General features: G+C 42.9%; 1 protein-coding gene across 1 annotated transcript in view; it reads right to left on the bottom strand.

Annotated features, from left to right (window-relative positions):
- HYPK (huntingtin interacting protein K) overlaps nt 1–9,067 on the bottom strand; it is a 31,809-nt gene extending 22,742 nt beyond the window's left edge. Inside the window, exons 1-3 of the mRNA XM_085644358.1 lie at nt 8,758–9,067; nt 8,077–8,132; nt 5,165–5,216 (exon numbers count right to left, since the gene is read on the bottom strand). Of these exons, the coding sequence (XP_085500484.1) occupies nt 5,165–5,216; nt 8,077–8,132; nt 8,758–8,919 (270 nt within the window). The 5' untranslated portion in view covers nt 8,920–9,067. The remainder of the gene's footprint in view (nt 1–5,164; nt 5,217–8,076; nt 8,133–8,757) is intronic.
- Nucleotides 9,068–23,027: the final 13,960 nt, after the last annotated feature.

The following is a 23,027-nucleotide window of genomic DNA, read 5'->3' as shown; positions in this document are numbered from 1 at the left end:
TCACGACACTAACTTTAAAATTTGGTTTACGGGCCTGTAACGGCAGGAAAAAGTCTGACATCCCCCCAAAACACACATACAGCAGGGGTGTGAGGGAATCTAAACTGGACTAGATTCTTGTTCCCCTAGCATCCTGGTCTTCCATCAAAGATTTTAGGGTTTTGCCAGGTGTGGATAGTGATCATCGCGCTCTTGAAGCAGAATATATTATTCACGACTATGTGGCTACAAGGGAGCAGACCACGTCCCTTCGGACGGGTCTAACACTAACTAATAATAGACGGAGAGTGAGATGGGAAAGACTACTTTCAAACCCAGAGAACCTTCCCAATCTCTACGCCCGGGCAATTCCTGTACTGACCAAGGCTCTGGAACTCTCTGACCAAGATGATTGTCCTGACAATTGGACGGAGTGGGGGGACACTCCACACAGACCTAACCCTGGCATTATCAGACATCCTTTTTACAACACAGGAAGGACCGACCAAACGCTTACCCATTCCCACCTGGTACAACTCCGCATGCCGAAAGGCCAATTCGAGCCTTCTGGCTGCACTGAAAGAGGGCCATGGGACTGAGGCTATTAGGACCAGGCGTTCTGCATACAAACGCATGACGGGCTTTGCACAGAAGGAATGGGAGCACAGTAGGTGGGAGAAACTAAAAATTAGTTTAGCAAAAGGAGATTCTCGCTTATTCTGGCGCCTTGTTAACACAGGGTCAGACACATTACCAGACGCAATTGAACCAAATATTTCAGCTACTGCTTGGCGGAATCATTTTAAATCCCTATACAGCACTTCAAATATAATGGAGATGCCCAATCTTAACATCGAGGTAACCAAAGTCCACTCCTTTACACTAAGGGAGGTACACGAGGCGATAGATAGGCTAGCACTAGGCAAGGCGCCTGGTCTGGATGGTCTGCCTGGTGACTTATTTAAAACTAACCACTTAATTGGGCGCCATATTTGCTGTGCTTATTCAATTCCATTTTGGGCGGCATGGAGGTTCCGAATACTTGGCTGGGAGCAGAGATTGTCCCAATATTTAAAAAGGGATCACCTCTGCTCCCTTCCAACTATAGACCAATAAGCTTAATAGATGTCCCACAGAAGTTGTTTGGTAGACTGTTATTGAACCGTCTCCAAACCAGGATTGCAGAGAGGGACATATTGAGCCCATACCAGGCTGGGTTCAGAGAGGGCGTTTCTACAATAGACCAGATTTTCCGATTTAATTATTTATATTGGAAGGTTGTGACTGTGGGTAGAGGAACACTGTATACGGTCTTTGTTGACTTACGGGCAGCATTCGATCTGGTGCCCCGTGCCAAATTGTGGACAGTACTCAAAGATCTAGATGTTCCGGGTGACATTTTAATTATGCTGATGAGACTCCATGAGGGTAATTATGCTAAAGTTAGGTGTGGAAAGGGAGGCACTCTAACAGAGGATTTCCCCGTGAACACGGGGGTCAGACAGGGCTGTGTGCTCGCACCGACCCTGTTCTGCCTCTTCGTGAATGGTGTTATAGACTTTCTGACAGGGCTAAGCTATATTGATGCCCCAGTGTTGAACGGCAGGAGGGTACCCGCAATTAGGTTTGCGGATGATACCCTCCTGCTCTCAAAATCACCAATGGGACTCCAGAGAATCCTGGATGGATTCATCAACTTTTGTGAGCTCCGTGGCTTGGAGGTGAACGCGACTAAAACCAAGTTCATGACCTTCAACCCACCCCCTTCAACACGCCCTAATCCCACAATTGGTAAAGAAAGTCTCAATCGGGTCTCCACCTTTGAATATCTGGGTGTCACTCTGAACCAATCCTTGACCTGGGACACGCACATCACCAGAGTAAATCTAAAACTTGCTCAACTTACTGGTGGTATAACCAGGATGATATCTAGGTCCACCTATAAGCCATTAGGACCACCTCTCCACATTTACAAAACTCAGGCTAGAGGGGCGGTGATTTACGGGGGTGAGATATGGGGCTATGCTGCGTGCCAGAAGTTGCAGATAACTGAGAACAACTTCATTAGAAAACTGACCGCCTTACCATCAAATACCCCGCTCTTCCCGTTGAGATTGGATCTCGGCCTAAGACCAATCATTGAAGAATTGGGACTTAGGCCTCTGATGTATTGGCGCAGAGTTTGGAGTTCCTTAGAGCAGAACTAGAAGAAATCATGCGCTTTCCTAAGGTGCTGCAAATACCCTGGTTTAAATACATCAAGAACACTTTTAAAATGATGGGGAAGCCAGAGTTGTGGCTTGACCCGCGGAGCGCCTGCACAAGGATCTCTCGTAGGTCACTGGCGGACGCATACCGCGAGTACAAGTTACAGGCAGCAATTGAATCTCTTCGCCAAGACTCGTTGTCCATACATTTCATCGCTCTCAAGGACCACTACTATCTGGAGCAGGTCCTTGATGACGTTGGCCCACAATTAACACGAAAACTTTATTTGCAGTGGCGCTATGGGTCACTCCCGTTGAGGGCTCACACAGAACACTGGCTCAAAACCCAGAGTACACCTAATTGCCAGGTTTGCCCTCATACCCGAGAAGATGATTTGCACATGATCTTCTTTTGTCCTGCATATAATACGCCACGTAAATATTGGCTTGTTCCACTCCTCAGGAATCTAGGCTTCAAGGAACACCGTCCTGCATATAGAATCCTAAAATCTGATCTGTCTGCCCCCATTGTATGTGCCGTAGCCAAATTTTTAACTACAGCCTGGTTTATTCGTAATCGCCTCATGACTAGGTAAATCTACATTGTAAATATTTTTAGACTGGTTTTATGAGTTTATCACTCCATGTTAGATAATAATTCATCTATAAAATGTCTTTTTTATTGTGTACATTTTATTGTTTAATTGTTATTGTATTTATTGTATCTTTTATGGTCCACAGTGGCCGAAATAAAGACTTGATGATGATGAAATATGTAAATGTTTAAAACATGGCTCTAGTATTCCAGGATGTAATCTTTAATTCTAGCATTATCACTTTCTCCATTGAGGACTCAGAAAGAGCCAACATGTGTTTGAGAAAATATCCCTCTAGTGGATACCAGGGATTTTCCCTATCCAAACAGTGGATTTCTGAACCATATACACCCGGTTCTGGACAATCGCACTGTATACCTTTAAAAGCAGTGTCAGGGAGAGCCCACCTAAATCTTTATTAAACTGCTTAAAGACTACAACAGAGAAGAAAGCACAAGTCTTGACTCGTTATATCTCAAATGTCCACTTTAAATAATTCTGGAAATGCATAACCAAGAATTTGTATGTATCTACATCCTTAGGTTTTAATTGACAGATGTACCACAAATATAGCTTTGTTTTAACATCACGTTAATTGTTTTTTTCCATATTTATTATTAAATCAATTTGATTTGAATGGAATCCATTATAACAAATTCGGCCGCATACAGCATAAATGGAAAACGCACACACCTCATTCTCAGACAAGAGTATGCGGTCTTTAAAAGGGTCTGGGTAGCTCAACAAAACTAAGGCAAATAGAGTGGGAGCCAATAGACAACATTGTCTTAAGACACTGTATATTGGTATCCTGCCCCCGGATAGATAACCACCCTCACAATCTATTTCTACTGTAGCCCTACGGGACCTATACAGTTTTCTCTAAATAAACAGAAGGTGTTTTAGAATATCCACAACAGCCATGAAAAGGCAACCTCAACAAAAAAATACAATGCCTCTTAATTAAATCACCCAAAAGTTTTACTGACTAAGCTACAAACAGCATCACTTTTCAACAGCTGGAATTAAGCTCCCACTATGTGCAGATAAGAAAATAATTAGACAATATACAGTTCAGAATAGGCCAGTACTATTTAATAAAGTGATTATGTATTCAATTTTTTTTTTTTTTTTAACTACGAAATATATATGTAAAAGATTAGAGTCACAAGAAGTGAAACCGAGACTTCGATTCAGAGTCTTCAAATATTGAAAACATTTCAGACTATTCTTTGAGTGACCAAATAGCATTGGGTTACAATGGTCCAAAGCGCACAATCGCGCCCACTTACACTGCGGTACCAGACATTATACAGAACAATGTACTCGAGATACGAGAGAAGAATTTATCAGCCCACAGCGTAATTTCGAGCCCCATACATAGGAGTAGGACAACTTGAGAATAATGGTATGGAGTACTTGTGAAAGCTTCTCATAATTCACATATCAGCCTTAGGAAAATTAAACAATGTAAAGCCCTGATGAGGTCTGCTGTGACAGGAACTGCCAGAGACTAAATGTGTTGGTAAGGGCGTATACGAGACCAAAAAAATAAAAGAACTGTTGAAACCATGACCTCAACTCTGAATGTGTGCGCGCTCAGTGAACTTTGTTACAACGGTCCACTGACCACAATGGCACTCTCACTAGAACTGACATGTAATTGTGCAAGTGATAGAATAATTTTTTACAGGCCTGTCCATGTTTAAAAAGGAATCAAGGAAAGAGACCAATATAAAGCAACATGTTTAGAATTGTATATAAATGTATTAACAGGATCATTTTCTATTGAAAGACACTTCACACTACAAGCCCATCTAACCCCATCTGCTATATAAAGTGCAACACTATGCTATCCCGAAGACCAAAATTACAGAACATAGATTAAAACAAGCACTGGCATAGCCAAAAGGTCTCGCCTTTGGGACCTTATAAGTGTTTAGCCATGCAACAGTTGCATAACTAAATACTTATAAGGTCCCAAGCGGCCATGGGGCCGCAAAAGTGATCGCGATCAAACATGAAAGTGAAAGTAATCACGGTCAAGCGCGGCGCGTGCGCCCATGCACTGTAGCTCTAGGATGGCCTGGTAGCACTTTTTGGAGCACTCTCAAAAAGTCTCGCCAGACCAGCGCATGCGCTGGGTCAGGCGAGACCTAAAAAGCACTATGCTAATGTCCGGTTTCATTCTACGTTTAAAGTGCACCTTCCAGAAAACTTAAACCTATTCAATCAAATACAGATTTAAGATCTTATACACCTGGTTTTTCACATATTCTTGGAGACATGCAGGGTTGATGGTGCATTTCTTGAAGGTCTTATTCATCAATCAAATAGGGTGCTACACAAAAGGTAAAATGTATTTAACATTTTCATACTTACGATCAACTCTACATCCTCCCTTTTGATAGTTACTTTCGCCAACTCTTTTTCCCTGCAAAGAGAAGAAGCGTTTATCAGAAAATGTATTTTTATTTCAGCTTTCTAGCTTTTCTCATCAGCTATTAAGCACGTTTTCCGTTCTCCAAGAGTATGTCTTACCACAGAAACTGTGGACACAAGTGTTAGACTTTAATAGCAAGTAACGCTTGGCAGATAAACACTTTGGTTTCATGAATGATATTTAATTTTGATTTGTATTAAGCATAAGTATTTTGCCCTTATGCACCCCAGCTATTACTATGAAAGAACACAAATGAGAATTAATTTGGAGATGGGTACCAATATTGTAATATTTGGGTGAAAACCTTAGCCAACATCTGTAGAACAAAAAGATTTCTACTAAAGATGTCGACAGAGAAAAGTGTCTATTTAATAAACTGCTGAAAGAAAATCATTTTCCAAATGGTTAACTAATATTTAAGTGTGGGGTACAAACAACTTGCAATTGAAAGCAGAGAATGAAAATCGTAAAGGGTCTAACAGTCAGGTTATTGTTTCTGTCAGTTAAATAAGCATTAAAAACATGCAGTGAAAGGCACTAATCCTGTGCTCTTTTGCTAAAAGATTTGTCAAGTTAATAAGGGCCAAAGGTCAGGCTAGATTGACAAACAAATAATGGTGTGTGCAAACTGTCAAACTACGGAATGCCAAACAACTCCTGAAAAGAAGAGGTGTAATACAAAACTGCAGGATAAAGTCTATCTGGAATATATTTCATAAGCCTTTTCTAGACTTCTCTAACCCAAAATGGGGAACAGAGCATGGTGTATAGTCTGCTATAGTACTATTTTACAATATTTATCTGGGAAAAACCATACCCATTGTCTTATCTCATCAGTTAGGATCTTTGGACAAAATGCTGATGCAGCCTTTTTACTCAAAACATGCGCAAATAGGAGGGAAAAGCTTTATAGGTTTGACTCTTTAATTATGAAATATGCTTCCCTTTTCCCAAAATTACAACCCTCACACAAGAGGTTTCAGCATCTACTGAATATTGCGTTTCCTCATGAAAGTCCTTGGCTTCCGGCACCACAACACTTTCAGATGTTTTTGCAGTCTAAAGTCAAATGTGAACACAAAATTCTACATCATCATCAAAAGGCTCCCTTGAGCCAGCAAGCCGACGAGCTTTGGAGATGCACCTGTGTGCGATACAGTGACCTGAGAGAAACGTGGAAGCATTTCCAACAACCCCAGATGATTTTTCTTTGCTCCAATACTGCTGCTCTCTACTGATGACGGGCTCAACCCAGAAACACGTGTTTAGAGATATACAGCAATGTCTGCACCAACTTTGGTGAAAAACTCCAGCTAATTTTGAAGTGAGTTTGAACTGTGTACTGCATTTACCAGGATGCAAAGGGGAAAACTGTGCGGAGACTGTGAGGCAGTGTGCTCCCAACCCCCATTCTGACCAAAAGGAAACCACAATTTATTCTGCAAAACAGACCTGACCACTACCATCCTCTTCTTTGTCCATTGCAAACTTCTTTGCCCAACACTCGTTACATTAAATTTCCAATTACAATCCACCCAAGCCCATCTTAAAACTCAACTTACTTAGCTGAGTTGCAGTGAACATTGAGACACTTTCAAACTCTTTACCGAACTCCTCACATACACGCAAATAATTTTCTGACTATGCAACAATTTGCACTCTACTTGACTATGTCACCAAAAACGTTCCATACAAGCAGAATAAGCTACTCCAGTTAACAAGCTAAAAAACATAAAAACACAATCTCTATTAACTCCAAAGTGCAGTCTTTCACGTTTACAGTGGTTATTATTAGGAACTCAGAGCCTGAAAGTTAGCCACCTAATGTATCAAAGCAAGGCTTATGCTATGCATTGGTTACAGAAATTAAGGCAGATGTAGTAAAAACAGTCATTTTGTAATTTGATGGGTACATTTTGCTTTAACTATATACAAACTATATTCCTAGATAAATTAACTTGGCCATTGACATATGCAACTCAAGCTCTTTACAGAGTACATGCTCTGAAAAGCAGAGCCGACCTTGGATATGAAAGATTCCGCTGGAGAGAAATTTGTCACCAGATGGTAGTTAATAAAATGAGGCACCAGAGCCCCCTTCTGTGTTCAGTCAGTCAGTCCCTGCAGTGAATGGCCTCTTTAACACAAACATACTCTGACCACCCACAGCCCACCTAAATCACCCACAGTTTACCTGCGTTACACTGATGAGGGGGTTGGTGATGTGTGTCAGCTGGAATGAAGGTGAAGGGAGGGCAAAGAAGGGGGTTAATGGGGAGTTAAAAATTTAGTTTATGGTAGGATAACGAAGGAATAAAACCACTTAAAACTGGCAAATCTGACAGAAAAAGCACATGGACAAGGCTGTGGAAAGGAGAGAGGGGAGCTGCTGTTCGCATAACCGTCATGCACAGAGCTCTGTGTGACCCTCTGAAGATTGTCGGTCTGGGCCCACCTCACTCACGCCAAAAGTTGGCCCTGCTGGAAAGGCATATCCAGGTTGATTTTTCAAATTTCCACAGCATTTTTTTGCTGCAAATTTAGAAGCTTTTTTTAGAATTAATCTTTCAACAACATAATTTACACCCCCCCCAAACAGTATTCTTCCGACTTTGCGAATCATGCAATTCTACATTAATGTTGCTTTTACACAAATCTAGTCAAACTCTTCAATTTAGAATTTTTTATGTAGTGCTATAAATACCCAACCTGAAAACTGGACAACTGTAGATTAAAAAAAGTACCAAAATATACCATTTTAGAATTGTGTTAAATCAACACTAAAACACAGCACATGATCACTGTATGACTTTCAAAACTCTAGATGAACCTGCATGACCAGATTGTTTACCTTTCCTGCTTTGCCTTTTGCTCCCTGGACCTTCGATCTCCTATCACAGACATTGCCTGTAAATAAAGAATAAAAACATTATACAAGATTAAGCCTAACGTAAATGTTCAACCCAGTAATATTCTCATAGATTAGCAACGATTGTTGCATTAGCTCTCATTCGAAGGAAATGCATTTTTTACAACTGCCATCCCTTGTTTGCATAACGCTGCCTCCTGTACACACCATGTGTGAGCCGAAACTCTGTTTCTTAAAAGACAAAACTTTAATCTCTAGTGTGGCAAAACTTTTTATTTAACAAAAAACTTTAGCCGTCATCTCTCTGAACTGAATTGTTTACACTCACACAAAAACAATTTTGGAATGACGTAGCCTAAGTAGCTCTTAAGCCGCCTTTAGCCTGTTGATATTCTGCTACACCAATGGAATTTAATTTACCAATCTTACACATTTTTGGAGTTATTGCTCTTGTTCACTACAAACAAATTAACTAAAACACTGGACCTAGAAATAATGATATGTAAAAGAAATGCCTGGAACTGGAGTATCTTGTCCTTCATGACTCGGAATCATCTAACTGGTTCCATCCCCACACTGTTCAACAGAAGCACACTTCCCAGTGTACTATTTGTATTCACTCCCTCGAGACTAACCTGTTTCTCCTAACACAGAAAATCTCACCGTCTCAAGGTTGGAGCTTTGGATCTCTTTCTCCTCCGCATAGTCGGTGACTCTCTCGAGGTCGGCGGCCCCGCTATCATGCTTGCGCGGCTTCTCCGTAGGCCGTTCGGTGCAGTTCTCTTCGGTTTCGAGCTCCAACTCAACATCCCCCTCTGCAGCCATCTTTCAAGCACAAAAAATAGGACAGGTCCTCATGTACAGTCCCGGAAGCTCATCATACACATCAGGGAATAAACTACGCCCCATTCCGGAATTGCCTGTCAACGGCCAATTGAACAAGACTATCTGAAGGTGCAACAGCCAAAGACCCTCAATGACCCGCCTCTTTTTTTGACGTATGGGATTATAGAGTTCGAGGAAGGACTAGCGTGCATGTAAATATTTTGTGGAAGTTTTAAACACTAGACAACTCATAGTTATGAAAAGACGGTGTCCGATCAACGGCCATCTTGAAAGGAGTTTCAGACGAAGTTATAATAAAAAAGCAGAGATTTTAACATTCAGATGAATGACAGTTTGAGGGTGTGGCGAAGATATGGATTGGTAGTGAAATAAAGAAAATGTACATCTGCTAAGCGCACCCTGTAACATGCAGGTTGCCAATCCGTATTTTATGTACGGAGCTCAATGTATGCTTTTGTTGCAGCGATTTAGCATGACCACCTACCTACCTGCGTTCAGGTCATTAAGGCCACGATTTCCAGTCCTGGATTTTTGTTCGATACCCTAATACGTTCTGTGTGTTGTCTTGTTTTCATTTCATTTAACTAACCAACATATCCGAAATCAGTGATTATAGTGATTGTTAAAAGTTCAGAACCCGAGATTGTGTCTGTAATCACCTGGAGTGAGGTGGTTACCCTCCAATGATGCTTGTGCTAGTAAGTGCTATACAAATGGTTACTAGTGTAATTAGTCATATAGACAGACACATTTAACATTCTTATAGTATAGTGCATACATGTCTATTAGATACATAAGGTTGCCACCTGGCTGCTGTTATAATAGCCTAGTCAGTATTCTAGTGTTCATATAAGTATGACCAATGTGGAAAAGCAGTAGAATCCAGTATTTTTACCTTTTCAAATATAAACCTAAAAAAGCTAAATTTTCCTAGTGTTTGTGATTAGCTGTCCAACTGAGTCACATGCGATGCCTAGAGACAGCAGTCATGGTTTATTTTAGGATGTGGAAGAACTACGTTTTGTCTGGATTGACCTTTAGGAAGTGCTTTGATAGCCATGTCTGAATTGTTTCAGGACCTGGCTTTAGGTTTTCCGCATGCTTATATTAAGGTACACTTGATTATCGTCAGTGTTTTGATGTATGTTTGGACAAGTTTCTCTGATTTTTTCAAGGAGTGACATTGAGGTTGAATAGTATTGGGGCTAGTGTAGAGCCTTTCTAGCACACCATGTGAAGATGGAGTTGGAATTTAGGAGATGTTTCAAATCTCTTCTGGATTACTTTCAGTAGGTCTAGTGGTTGACCATGAAAAACACTGCCGTGACATTGAGAAGTACTAAAAGACAGTATTACTAATTTTTTAAACAAAATCTTTAAGATATTATCCACGACAGAGAGATTGTGTTTCAGTTTCAGTACTGTACTCTTCCCTAAAGCTTGATTTGTTTGGATTTAGTAAGGTTCTTCATGTGGCCTTTTAGTTGTTTTTCTACCACATTTTCAGAATGTTGCCCAATATGGGTAGCCCAGTTGCTGGCATGAATTTGCAAAGTTCTTCACTATCAGCAGAAGTTTTTTTTAGTTGGGGTTCAAAGAGGACTTTTCATTAGGCAGTCAGAGAGTGAGCAAAGCATGAGGGTGGTCTCGTAAGGGGATATGTGTATTGTTAAACTTTATTTAAGCTGGCTGGAATCGAAGATGGTTACCTATTTTTTTGTTTTTATTTTTTACCAGTGAACTAGATGAGACAGGTTTACAAGTTCAATTTAATCATACGTCTCCTTTTTTAGGTCTCGCCTGAGCCAGCATATGCGCCTCTCTGGCGAGACATTTAGTGTGTGGGCTTTAAAAAGCCGACCACAGCTTTTTGGCTGGCATGGAGCGTGCTGTTACGCGTACAATGACGAGCAGAGGCGCCATCTGGCTTTCCTCTCTCGTCATGGTGCGTGCACATCGCACACCACTCGCCAGCCTGCTTTCACTTTTGCCGTCGTGCGCGCGTGCACTACTCGTGTCCTTTTATTTCTTTTAGCGCACGCGCGCACACAACTCCCGGGCTTGTTTTCTGTAATGCATGCTCGCTCCCGCAGCCAGCACAAACACGAGTGCTTAAACAGCTGTTACTTGAACTTTGCCCTTCTTCCTCTTTTCTTAAGGCACGCGCTGTCTGAAATGCAATGAGGCTCGAGAATACTTTTGAGAGGGTTAGGGGGCAACATGTGTGAGCATGGTTGCACGCTCCCGTGAACCCGTCGCTAAGGGGATCCCCTGTTTATCTTAAGGAGGCACGTCATATCTGCATTCCAGATCTCCCATACCGCCTGCCGCCTGTGAGGTTGTGTCCCCAGGGTACAATCATGGACTTGAAACAGTGCAGCAAGGAGATGTTTATCTACTCTGTGTGGTGAGGAATTGTAAACTCCGGAAGTTTAAATCTTCATCACCCTGGAATTATGCTCTCTTGTGTGCATTCCGTCTCTTTCGAATTCCTCTGTCCTCTCTCTCTCTCTCTCTCTCTCTCTCTCTCTCTCTCTCTCTCTCTCTCTCTCTTTCTCTCTCTCTCTCTCTCCCCTTCCTTCACTGCCTCTCTCCCTCACTCTAGTCCTCTTCTCCTTCTCATGTTCTCAACCTTTCTTTATCTTACACTTTCTCTCTCCATCTCTGTATCCTCTCCCCGTGTCTCTTTTTTGCTCTCTGTGGCATTGTCTGTCTAAAGCACACACACTCATCTTTCTCCGTTTATATGTTTCCTCCGCCCACCCCGAAACTCTTGCCTTTTCTTCCCTATCAAGTACTGTTTGAACGACGCAAGAAAAATATGATATCTTTATTTAAGGTGTTAGGAATATCGTAACATTTACATCCAGAAAGTCAGATTAGAAATTCTTTTTCCTTTAAGGGCAATAGAAAGTTTTATTCAAATCTATATACCTAGAAAACGTTATAATTTATAATATTGAAAAGTCTTTTCTCCTAATGGAAATAAATGTTAAGGTTTCTGATCAAAGCATGTATTTTCAACACGCACTTTTTAATCGATGTGTGTAATTTTTAGCTCTATTTAGCTTCAGAGCTGTGTGGATGCAATAAAAATTCCATATGTTTTTCTCATCCATTTCTGGCAGCCTGCTGTAAATCGTGTAGACAACTTGTCTCCAAATGGAGCTAATCACCCGGGACACCGACCCTTCTTCCTTACAAACCTGCCTCCGTATTTCAATCTGCCACAGACAGTCTCAAAGCTCTCCCTGCAATGCCCCTTGACCAGTCTTGATGTTCTGCTCACTCGGTAAAAAGACAACGATTCGAACAGCTAAACATGTCAAGGCTGACTCGGGAACTTCGGGGCATGTGTTTGCCAAGGACAACTGTCTGGCTTCTCAGGAGAGGAGCAGTAACTCATTTGCCTGGCCAGTTTTTCTTGTCTGATTTGCACTTCTTAGTGCCGCCTGTTGGGTACTGCTTTGAGACAATTTCTTAAGATTAGGTGTCTGGGGAGGAAGTATCCCCTGTGTCCGATAACTCTTTTTATGGTGTATAATCTATCTTCTGCAGATTCTTCACCCCTCCCCTTTCTCTCCTTTTGAGGTTGGGCCAGTATTAGAAAGGTTCCATTGTAGGTTCGGGTTGATACTTACATCTGTCTAGTTTCCCGCTCCTTAGGCTTTGGTTGGCCGCCAGAAAAAACAAGCATTGGCATAGCCAAGAGGTCTCGCCTTTGGGACCTTATAAGTGTTTAGCCATGAACAGTTGATGTTGATGCACCAAGGATATTGTCTGCATAACTAAATACTTATAAGGTCCCAAAAGCGAGACCTATTGGCCATGCCAATGCTTGTTAAGATTAGAGATTGAGGATAGTGTAGGTTGTTATAGACCCTGCGTGTGGCCAAGAGCGAAGGGACTCTACCTTCTTCCATGCTGGAGGCCCAGATAGTCAAACCAGGCAGGGATCCCATTCTGCCCAGCTCATACTGACCTCTGTCCATGTTAGGGGTAGATACAAAAAGTCTGGCTAAAGTATTACCAATGCGGCAGGCTAGGGTGGTTACACAGTTGGTGCATGAAAATCAATGTGGGCTTCTGCCAGGTCGGCGTACTCACATACATTTGTGCAGATTGTTTCATATATTGCACTCTACAGCCTATATGGATATGCAGGCGGCTGCAGTCGCCTTGGATATCGAGAAAGCCTTTGGTACCCAAGAAGGGACTATCTATGGGAGGTTTTGGCTACAATAGGTCTTGGACCAGATTTTATCTCTTGGGTTCGTCTACTATATTGTCACCCAACTGCTAGAGTATGCAGTGGTGGAGTGGTTTCTGCACTCATCATTATAGAGCGGGGTACGAGACAGGAATGCCCTTTGTCACCACTCCTTTTCACAGTGTTGATGGAACCGCTAGCAATCCGGCTACGACGGGACATGGCCCGATGGGGCATAGTTGTGGGTTGGCGTACTCATGTCATATCTTTGTATGCCAATGACGCACTGCTTTATATTCATCACCCAACAGAGGCCGGGCCTGCCCCCCTGACAGTGTTGTCTGAGTTCGGGACAGTGTCAGGGTTGGTTATAAATAGCCAGAACTCAGTTATGTTTCCCCTGGCAGCTTCATTGGGGAGCGAAATCATGGATCTCGCTGCCTCTGCATGTACATGGGAGTGCAATAATTTCCGTTACTAATATATCCAAGTTGCTCATACAGCCAAAGCCCAATATGCCTTGAATGCGGGAGCGGTCCTCAGAGGCCTGGAGGCCTGGAATCACCTTCCACTGTCTTCTTTCGGGTGCATAGACCTGGTGAAAATGGTGTTACTGCAGTGCTGCCTCTATGTGCTGCAGAACTCCTTCTGCCGAATCCCCAATGCCACATTTACCACCCTGAATAGCCTTCTCGTTTTCCTTGTATGGGCTGGGAAACGCAGTAGAGTGAAGCTGGAGTTGTTAAAGCTGGATAGGGATGGGGGTGCCTAGGCCTTCCAGACCTTTGTCTCTAATATTTCGCCAGACTCCTGCAGTACGCGACACAATGGTGCTCTGAGGGGACAAATACAAAGAAGCAATTATTGGCAGGCTAGAGCACAGAGGCAGACCTTCCACGATATCTTATGATGGGCTCGCGGATCACCCAGGATTGTCCATTTGTGGTCTGTCAGGTTGCCTGGTCATGGGAACACTTGGTCACTCTTGTTCTATGAAGGGCCCCATACGTCTGGTCATTACCCTTAAAATGGCTTCACGGCTTCGTCATATACAGACGGTGATGGATCTGACTGGATGGTTTGATGCGGCTGTGTAACAGCAGGTGACCTATATTTCAATGGAACTTATCTCTCCTTTGCAGATGCGAGAGAATGTTATCATGTCCCAGAGGGTCACTTTCTACAGTACTCTGAAGTAACGCGCAGCGCGCGTGAAATATGGACCACATTCTCTGGTGAACCCATGGAGTCCCATACCCTGATGACAATCATGGACCTCGGTTAATTCATGGGATTGATCTCTCGGTTGTATAAAGCCCTGAAGGCGGACCGTTGAGTAGATATATCGAGGGACCAGAGTAGGTGGTTGGGAGAGTTGCTGACACCTCTAACGGAGGTAAAGTGGAAGGGGGCGTTCGCGCAGGTGCAGGAAGTGGCCAGCAACGCTAGTTTGAAACTCACCCAATTTTATTACCTGCACGGTATCTACCTGATCCCTCTCCGATTATCGTAATTTGACACAGCGCTCAGGTCGAAATGCCCTCGATGCGGAGCAGAACCATCCCATTTTGCACATACTACCTGGGACTGTCCTCACCTCCGCCCTTACTGGACGGAGATCCTGGAATTGTTGCGAAAGGCGACAAGACTCCCAGTCGAGATGTCGATCAAACACTGCCTTTTAGGAGTGTTACCATCCCTCAAATCAATGAAGCGTATACAGTGCAAATTTGCTTCACTTGGGTAGGTGCTAGCGAGGCACCGTATCGCTATACATTGGACACAGTCTGGTTAAATGAAAGACGGACAAGTGTGAATGGGGGGGTAGCAGAGGAACGCCGCCTACGCTCTGTTCACACGGATGAAAATGCTGAACAAGACATGGAGACGTGGGGTATCATGCTGGAAAGATTACAAGTGACTGATCAGCCGAGCAGAGACACAGCAGCGTTGCCTCCGCTAGCGACCCTATCACAGCAGGTGCTGCTGTCAAATACCCTAACCCCCATTGTCTGATGGTGACTGGGGCTACTAGATGAGCAGATTGACTGTCGGAGTGGGCGTGGGGACCTCAGGAGCAGAGCCTTATACCCCAGTCGCATTTCCTTCTTGTGGGTCCTCGGTGGGACGCAATTGGCATACCCGTTGATACCATGCCTACTCTAATTAGTTGTGTTAGCTCCATGTTGTCTGGTGCTGGATATTTAATTGAGACCCTCACAATATCATTCCCCCTACTCAGAGCTAGTGGGGTCACACCTATCTGGAAGGGCATGCGTGGACAGCTGCTAACATATGCACAGGTCTGTCTAAATGTTAAACAATACTATTGTATTCTACCACTACCGCCAATGACTGTCGAAAGTTCTGTATTATTCTGTTTTAAGTTAGAAATAGATAATGGAACCATAACTCAACCCAATACGTCTGAAATTCAGCAATGTTTATTTGGATAGTGACTATTAATAAGTGCTGGGTTGTTCATAGGTGAGATTATCTATGTCAACATGGGATTTGTGTTATGTATTATAAGTGATATATCAACCTGATGCGTTGAACATGTAACACTTATGTAAAGTACCCAGTGAGCGATGGCATGTACAACTAATTTGCTGTCCTCCTTGTGCAAATGCCAATGATGTATACGGTATATGTACTTATGTAAGTGTCTTTAATATCAAATGCTGATAAAAAATGGTTAAAAAAACAAAGTTTGATGATAGTGAACTGTATTATTTGTATACTGTTTCTAACTTTTTTGGTGTTATCCAGGAAGAAAAGTGGTGAGTTTTGTTTTGTTTCGTTTTTGAGGCAACTGCAGTTGTTCTTCTTTGGTGGGGGAGGTGTTAACAAATTTGTTTACAATGTAAAAAAAATGTTTAGTCTACTTCTTACCTTATCTAATTTTTGTTAGAGTGAGGAGTCTATGTGCATAGTATGTTTTTGGTATGTTCTTCTGGCCAGTTTTTTGTATGTTATTCTGACCAGTTTTAAAGTATTGGGGGTTGATAGTCATTGACCCCAGACCTTTTCAAGTTTGTTAATGGTTTTCTGTCCTCATTGAATTCTTTAGATAATCATCTTGTTGATTTTTTTAGTTCTCTCTTTCGAAAACCATTGGTGTTCTTTCACTGTTATGACTAATTGTTGCTAGAATATGTACATTTTAATTTTCGGTGGGATTTCAACTTGGTCACTATGCTTTGGCGTAGGGCCTCAGAGCTTGTGGATTTTAGGTTTCTACATTGTATGAGGAAATGTTTGTTTTGCATTACAGTGGAAAAAAGGGTACGGAATTTCAAATGGGATCATTAGGTGGTCTGAACATTTGACCGATGAGAGGTTTTTAATGTTAATCTAACCTTTTCAAATTATGATAAGTCACAGAGTGGGGCCACTGTTGTGTGTGAGGTAGCAACAAGGCTAGGGATTTAGCTGATGTGTTGGGTGTGTCTCCCCAATGGATATTGAACTCCCCTATAGGATTTGTTTTGACTTGGAGAAAATGTTGCGCCGTATGTACGCCAGGATTTCCTCCTCGTTTTGCTTCAGGGTTGTAGTAATTAGTGCTACATTTTATAGTGGTTGTGGTATTTAATCTAGTTTCGATTTGTAATTTCGATTTGTAAATGTTTGAATGTGAATTTGTTTAGGATCTTAGGGATTTCTGAATCAGTGCTACTCCTCTCCTGGTTTCTTTTCTCTGTCCATCTTTAGAATGGAAGATCCTTGAAGAAGCAAAAATATGTAAAATGGGCTGACAGTGGGAATTGAACCATATCGCTTTGATGAACAAGTAGTCCATATCTAGAGTAATGACAGTGTCTCTAATTCCGGTTTCAAGTACTGCAGCTGATCTTCAGTTATGTAGTATGCATTTAATACGTTTGTTGGTCATTGTTTCGATGGTTAAGGTGTTACGTTTTATTAGGTTATAGATGAGATTGATTTTTTTTCTTTTAATAGTAGGAATGTGATCCACTAAAAGGGAGTTTTTAATTTTAATCATTTTGTTATAATTGATATGTTTTTTTAACTGGCCTTCATCTTGTGTAGGCCTTTTGAGAGATTGATTAAAAAGGAATGAAGTGAGTCGTCGAGGCGATTAAGATTTAACTATGCAGTGTTGGTGTGCTTGTATTTGATCAAAGTTACTATAAGTGTGTTTGAGTTTAATAATGAGCAATTCGGGGAGGAGCCAAGATGGCGACCGGGACGGCAGCGTAGACTCCCGGCTCCGTGAACCTCCGCATCCCGCACGGATATCCTGCCTGAGATCCTCAACCTGTGCTACGTGGTCGTGTTTCTGAAGGAGAGGGGCTCCCGACTGTGTGACTCCGAGGTTTCTAGCCGTGCTATCGCCGGAGAAAACTGCATCTGAACTTTGCGGCCTGTGCGGCCCTGGAGCCGGGACATCGAGTGGACGCCGTGGCCGGGTGGCAGTGCGACAACAGCGGCCGGTGGTGACTGGGTGGAGTCGGCCCGCCGGAGCGGTGCCAAACTCGGCCTACATTTCGGCGTGGTCACTTCTACTGCCCAGTGTAGCTGACCGAGTGCATGACCGGGGGTGCAAATCTTAGATCCTCCGGTGACTGCCCCTGCCTTGCTGGTGAGCTGCCCGGCCGCCGTCCGTATCCTGCCTCGATCATAGCGGGCCGCCCCCGGATTTCTACGGGAGCTGGTCCGTGGTGGGGACGACTGTTGCCCGTGACCACGGATAGTTTTTTGCCTGCCCCCGGAACCCGGTCACCCGCGACGTGGACATCGCGACGCTTGTCCCGGGGTCCCGGCCCCGGTGAGGGTCGGGCATACTTGGCGGCCATCTCGGGTCGATGAAGCCTACCATCCTGTCCGTTGGGCCGCAGCGGGCCTGTGAGCGTACGATTTTTGGGAGTGTGGCGGCGAGATCACAGAGAGCTGAGCTGGGGTACGGCGACCTCCTCGAGGCTCTTGGTACTCTTCACTCCTCCTTGGTTCATGGTTTTGTGATCTTGGGGAGTAAGCTCGATGGTGTGGCGTCGGAGTTGGGGCAGTGGCGGCCCGCCTGTCCGCACGAACACAGAGTCTACCCACACTGCGCGCAGGAGGACGCTGTGACGGCCACCCCTGAGGTTAGTACACGACTGGACGCCCCGGCCAGTATGCTACAGTGTGTTTGACCTTCTGAGGGCCTGATCTGTCCCGGAGGCGTCGGACCTGAGTGGGATGTGGTGGCCTCATCCCGTACATGCCCTCCTGCGACCCAGAGACAACTCCAGCAAATAATGTCTGCTTTAGCTGCTTCTGCCTTCCTGAACCTTGTGTGCAGTGCAGATCCTAGGGCAGCACTGGGAAGCCTGTTTCCTCACGCGGCGGACTGTGTTGATGCTCAGAGACTTCCACCCCACCTGTGTGCGTCGCTTCTCTGTCGTTGTTGGACATTCCTCTGCCTAGGAACATTGGGTATGGTGCTGGGTCGAGGGGTTGGCATGGGCAGAATTCCACAGAGTGGTCAGGGATGAGGCTGGCCCCTCGGGGGTGGTCGCCTAGTGGACGGACGGGCTTGGGGTGGTGTGCTCTCCTGACATGGCTACTGGCACAATAGGTGCATAATGCTCCCCATCGTGGTTTGAGAAGATTGTTTTTGTGCTGTTCCTTGTTCACTTTAGGGGAACCTTACCGTGCGGGAGGGAGAAGCCGGGGGTCTGTTATGAAGGCCCTCCTCCAGTTTATAAATACTTTCTCTACCCCCCCGTCTGTTGGGGGTCCTTTCCTACTTCTTTTTCCCTATTCTCCTACATTTCGGGTCTGGTTCCAGGGCGACAGGCACACTGCTGGGGGGGGGGGCCGTACTCATCTGCAGAGGTGCAGGGTGGGGGGTTGGGGGAGGGGATTCTGTATTCTTTCATCTTTTTTTCCATGGCCTCCTTTTTCTTCTCTGATTCTTTTTGTTTTTCTTTTTCTGGGATCAGCGTGATACACCTCCTTTTTGCTATGCCTCGTTGCCGTTCCATGTGTTCACAACTTCCGGGGTGTTCTTGGGGAGTTCTGGCGGGGGACTGCGGGCGCAACTGTATACTATGTTTTTCCCCATCCTGATGTTCTTGTGTTTGCGCCATTGACCGAATAGATTGCTGTAAATCGCTAACGTTCATTACTCTGCATATCCGTGATCGTTGTTTTAAAATTGCTTGTCACCTGATCCTTCTGCCTTGTTTCATTATAAAATGAAAACCTCTTTCTCCTGGTGCCCTACTTACGCTGTTCACAGTATTGGCAATACGATTTTGCTCCCCGAAGTGCTGCCTGTGTTTATACTTATCGTTATTGCTCTGATTGCTTAGCGGCCGGCCCTGGGGGGTTGTAGGCCCATACTTGTTCTTATTGAACTGTCAATAAAGGTTTTCAAAAAAAAAAAAAAAAAAAAAATAATGAGCAATTCTAGGGTTACAATTGTGGTAGTTAACGACTGTACTGCCCACTTATTACGGTTCAATGAGTTGTCAATGTTTAGATCATGTTGCCCATAATATATTACTTTCTTGAAGGTAATGCCCAGTACATCACATTGTTTTCGGTTTTGTGTACCTTGGGTTCGGTTTCTGTCTTTGAGTCTACATTCAACGTAAGGATTTAGAATTACATCAATTATTAATATTAACTTCAGACAGACTGCCATTAGTATGGGCAGGAATTGGGGTGGAATTTATTTATGGGAAAGTTCATGGTCAGGGTATTCTGTGTTATAATAACCTGTTTGTGAGTTGAAGGTTTCTACAGTGTGATCTGCTTCTGAATTGAAAGCGGTGCGTGGTTTTTACTCACTCTAATATATTTTTGTCTGGTATGAAGGTCTGATTTTATGTAGGGGCTTTATGAGTTAGCTGTAGAGCACCTTCCTTTGTAGAAGTTAATATTTTACTGGGGTTGGTGCACCCAATACCCGAGTGGTCTTTAGAAACATTAAGTCCTGGTCATAAGAGATGTGGAAATGTGTAACAGCATTTTTTACAGTTCCCACATGGTCAGTAGTAACCATATTAACATCAACTGTGTGGTCAATAACCTTCTCAGTATTATCTTTGAGGGGGTCTCAAGTCACCCCAAGTAACTTTCTTGACTCTTGTTTATGGTAATAACACTGTTAGCTTTTATATGATGTAGATTATTGTCCTTTATATCACATTTCTTGTTTAGTATAATATCATCTATGCCTCCTGTGTTATCTTGAACAGCATCATCTACAACTTCTGAGTGTTGTCTTCAGTCTTGCTTGACTAAAATAGTGTCGTTTATAGTTATTTTTTCTCCACCTAACGTATCACTCCACAAATTACTACCTTTCTATCCTGCTCTTCATTCTTCCTTACCCTTCCTTCTTCCCCATCTAAATCCAGTAATGTCATTACTTGTCTGGTAGACTCAGAAAACATGACTTCTTGCCACTCCCATCTCACTCAATCGAAGCCCTTTTCCTACTAACAATAGATCCTGCTCTTTAAAAATGCATCATGAAGTGTCCTCTTTAATACAAGATTGTTAACCAGAAGACATTTCAGCATATCCAAACCTATGCCAGACTCTGACATAGGTTACAAAATCCTGTCAAAAAAAGACTCTAGGCCAATTTTACGTGAAGCTACATGAAGCTATACTACTTGGATTCTTAATGGATCCTCATGAGAAATAACAGTGGTGCAGATTCCATACTCTATAGAATGATTTTGCCTATAAAATCGATCCTGAATTATGCCACGCCTGGATGCGAATCACTGCTCATTCAATGCTCTTCTCTTTCCTTTTCCTGCTCCCATCTCCTTATCTGCATACACCCACTACACGACTCCACATTCCATGACCCTATCACAAACTTCATCTTGGAGATCAGCCTAAAACATCCAAACCTTTGTATACTGGGTCACTACAGCATGTGGTTTGATAAGCCTGACCACCCAACTCCAAAACAATTCTAACATGGAACCATGTAACCCAGAGCTAATGATCGAGGAACTCACTAATTCGGCTACACAAACCATAGCTGTAATATTCGCTCTATAGAAACCTCATATCTATTACCAGAAACTATTAAATTACCCGAATTGATCATGCAATAATCAACTTTACATTTTTTTACCTATCCCAACATTAAAATCTACAGCTGTAATTGCATAAAAATCCATGAGACCTTTGAAGTGCCTAGACCTTGCCACTTTCCACACTTAACTCATCTCCTCAATAGCTAATCTACCCTTATTTTCTGCCATTTCTATCAATTGTCAGTTTGGCATACACCTCAGTCACTATGACGGAAGCGCACAACAAATAAGCAATGTTTACTGTACATTTAATGTTCTGTTAAAAAAATATCAAATCATATTTTTACAACTTGTGTGAGACATACACTTACACGTGTAGTTGATTGTTAATACATATTTTAGTACAACATTGTTGTCATATCTTTTCCACAATGTAATCATATCAGAAATTAACATATGTTGGTTCTTATTATAATTGAAAATAATAAGCATAAATACATAGAACTTTTTTTATTTTTTGTCTTACCTTACCTTACCTTTACTTCCTTAATTTTCTTTTCTTTTTATTGCTTCATTATCCACCCCCGATTATACTGAAATTTACAGCAATCGATATACACAAATGTATCATTTTAACTGGATGTCAAAATTGTAAATGTTGTGGCTTATATTCAAATCAAACTGAATACATTTTTAAATTGTGCATGTTAAAACGAACAATGAAACCATGTGTTTTAAAAACAAATACATTTATTTATTTAGAAATGTTTTCTCTGTCATAGAAAAAAAATCATTAGGTTTTTTAAAACAATAATAAACATATATATTGAATAGTTGGTACTGCTTATCAATCTTGCCTCTTACATAGCTTTGTACTAAAAGTTCCTCCTTTTTAAGGGGAATCTCTCACTCAATGAGCTGTTGTAGCTCAGGCACTTCAAAGATTTATGGGGGGTCTTTTCTTGAGGGGTTTGGTCATAGGAGGAATGTCTGTGAGGGAGTTGCAAGGAGAGATTGGGTGGGTGAAGTGGGTTGGTGTGAGGTACTGGGTGCTGAAATGGGTGTTGTGCTTTGCAGGGTTAAGAGTGTTCTGCTGGCTGCAGGTGTGATGGTGGTTTGATATGGGTCTTTGGGTGAGGTTGTGATTTGGATGGGTGAGGCTGTGAGTTTGGGTGCTTATTTGGGTGAGAGTGTTTTTTTGGGTATGTGCTTGGGTGAGGGTGTGGATGGGTGTTTTGAAAGGGTGTTTTTTGAGTGTGTGAGTGGGTGAGGGTGTGGGTTTACGTGAAGGTGTTTATTTGGGTGTGTGTGTAGGGCTGGTTGGTTGTTTTGGGGAGGGAATAGTTTTGGTTGGGTGTTGGTAGAGGGTGAGGGTGTTATTTTTAGGTGGGTGTTGGAGTGTGGGTGAGTGCGTCTGTGTGTTGCTGGTGCTGTGGTGGTGGTTGTGATAGTTATTATTTGTGGTAGGGGTATGGGTGTCAGCGAGTATGTCTGTGTGTTGGATGAGTCTGTGGTGCTGTCGCTTTGTGTTGTGTTGGTGTGTTTTGTTTTGCATTTGTGTGTGTGTTTTGCTTTGTGGGTGGGTGATGCTGTGGGTGAGTGTTTGTGTTTTTCTTTTTTGTGTGAGGGTGTGTGTGGGTTTAGTGCTGGGGTCTTGGGTTGGGATGTTTACCCATAACCGCCCCATCCCTGGTATAAGATTTACGACAAACATAATGGAGTTCGCCTCCAAGGTCATCAGTATAATTGTTATCAGTTATTAATTGTGGTCAACACAATACCCCTCTCTCTACCTGCTGACCTCCATTGTATGGGAGTACAGCGTCGGCCAGAGATATTACCATAGAAATAAAACTACTGCT

Source organism: Triturus cristatus, chromosome 3_1 (assembly GCF_964204655.1).
Source record: "Triturus cristatus chromosome 3_1, aTriCri1.1, whole genome shotgun sequence".
NCBI lineage: Eukaryota > Metazoa > Chordata > Amphibia > Caudata > Salamandridae > Triturus > Triturus cristatus.
This window is presented reverse-complemented; position numbering and strand designations above follow the sequence as displayed.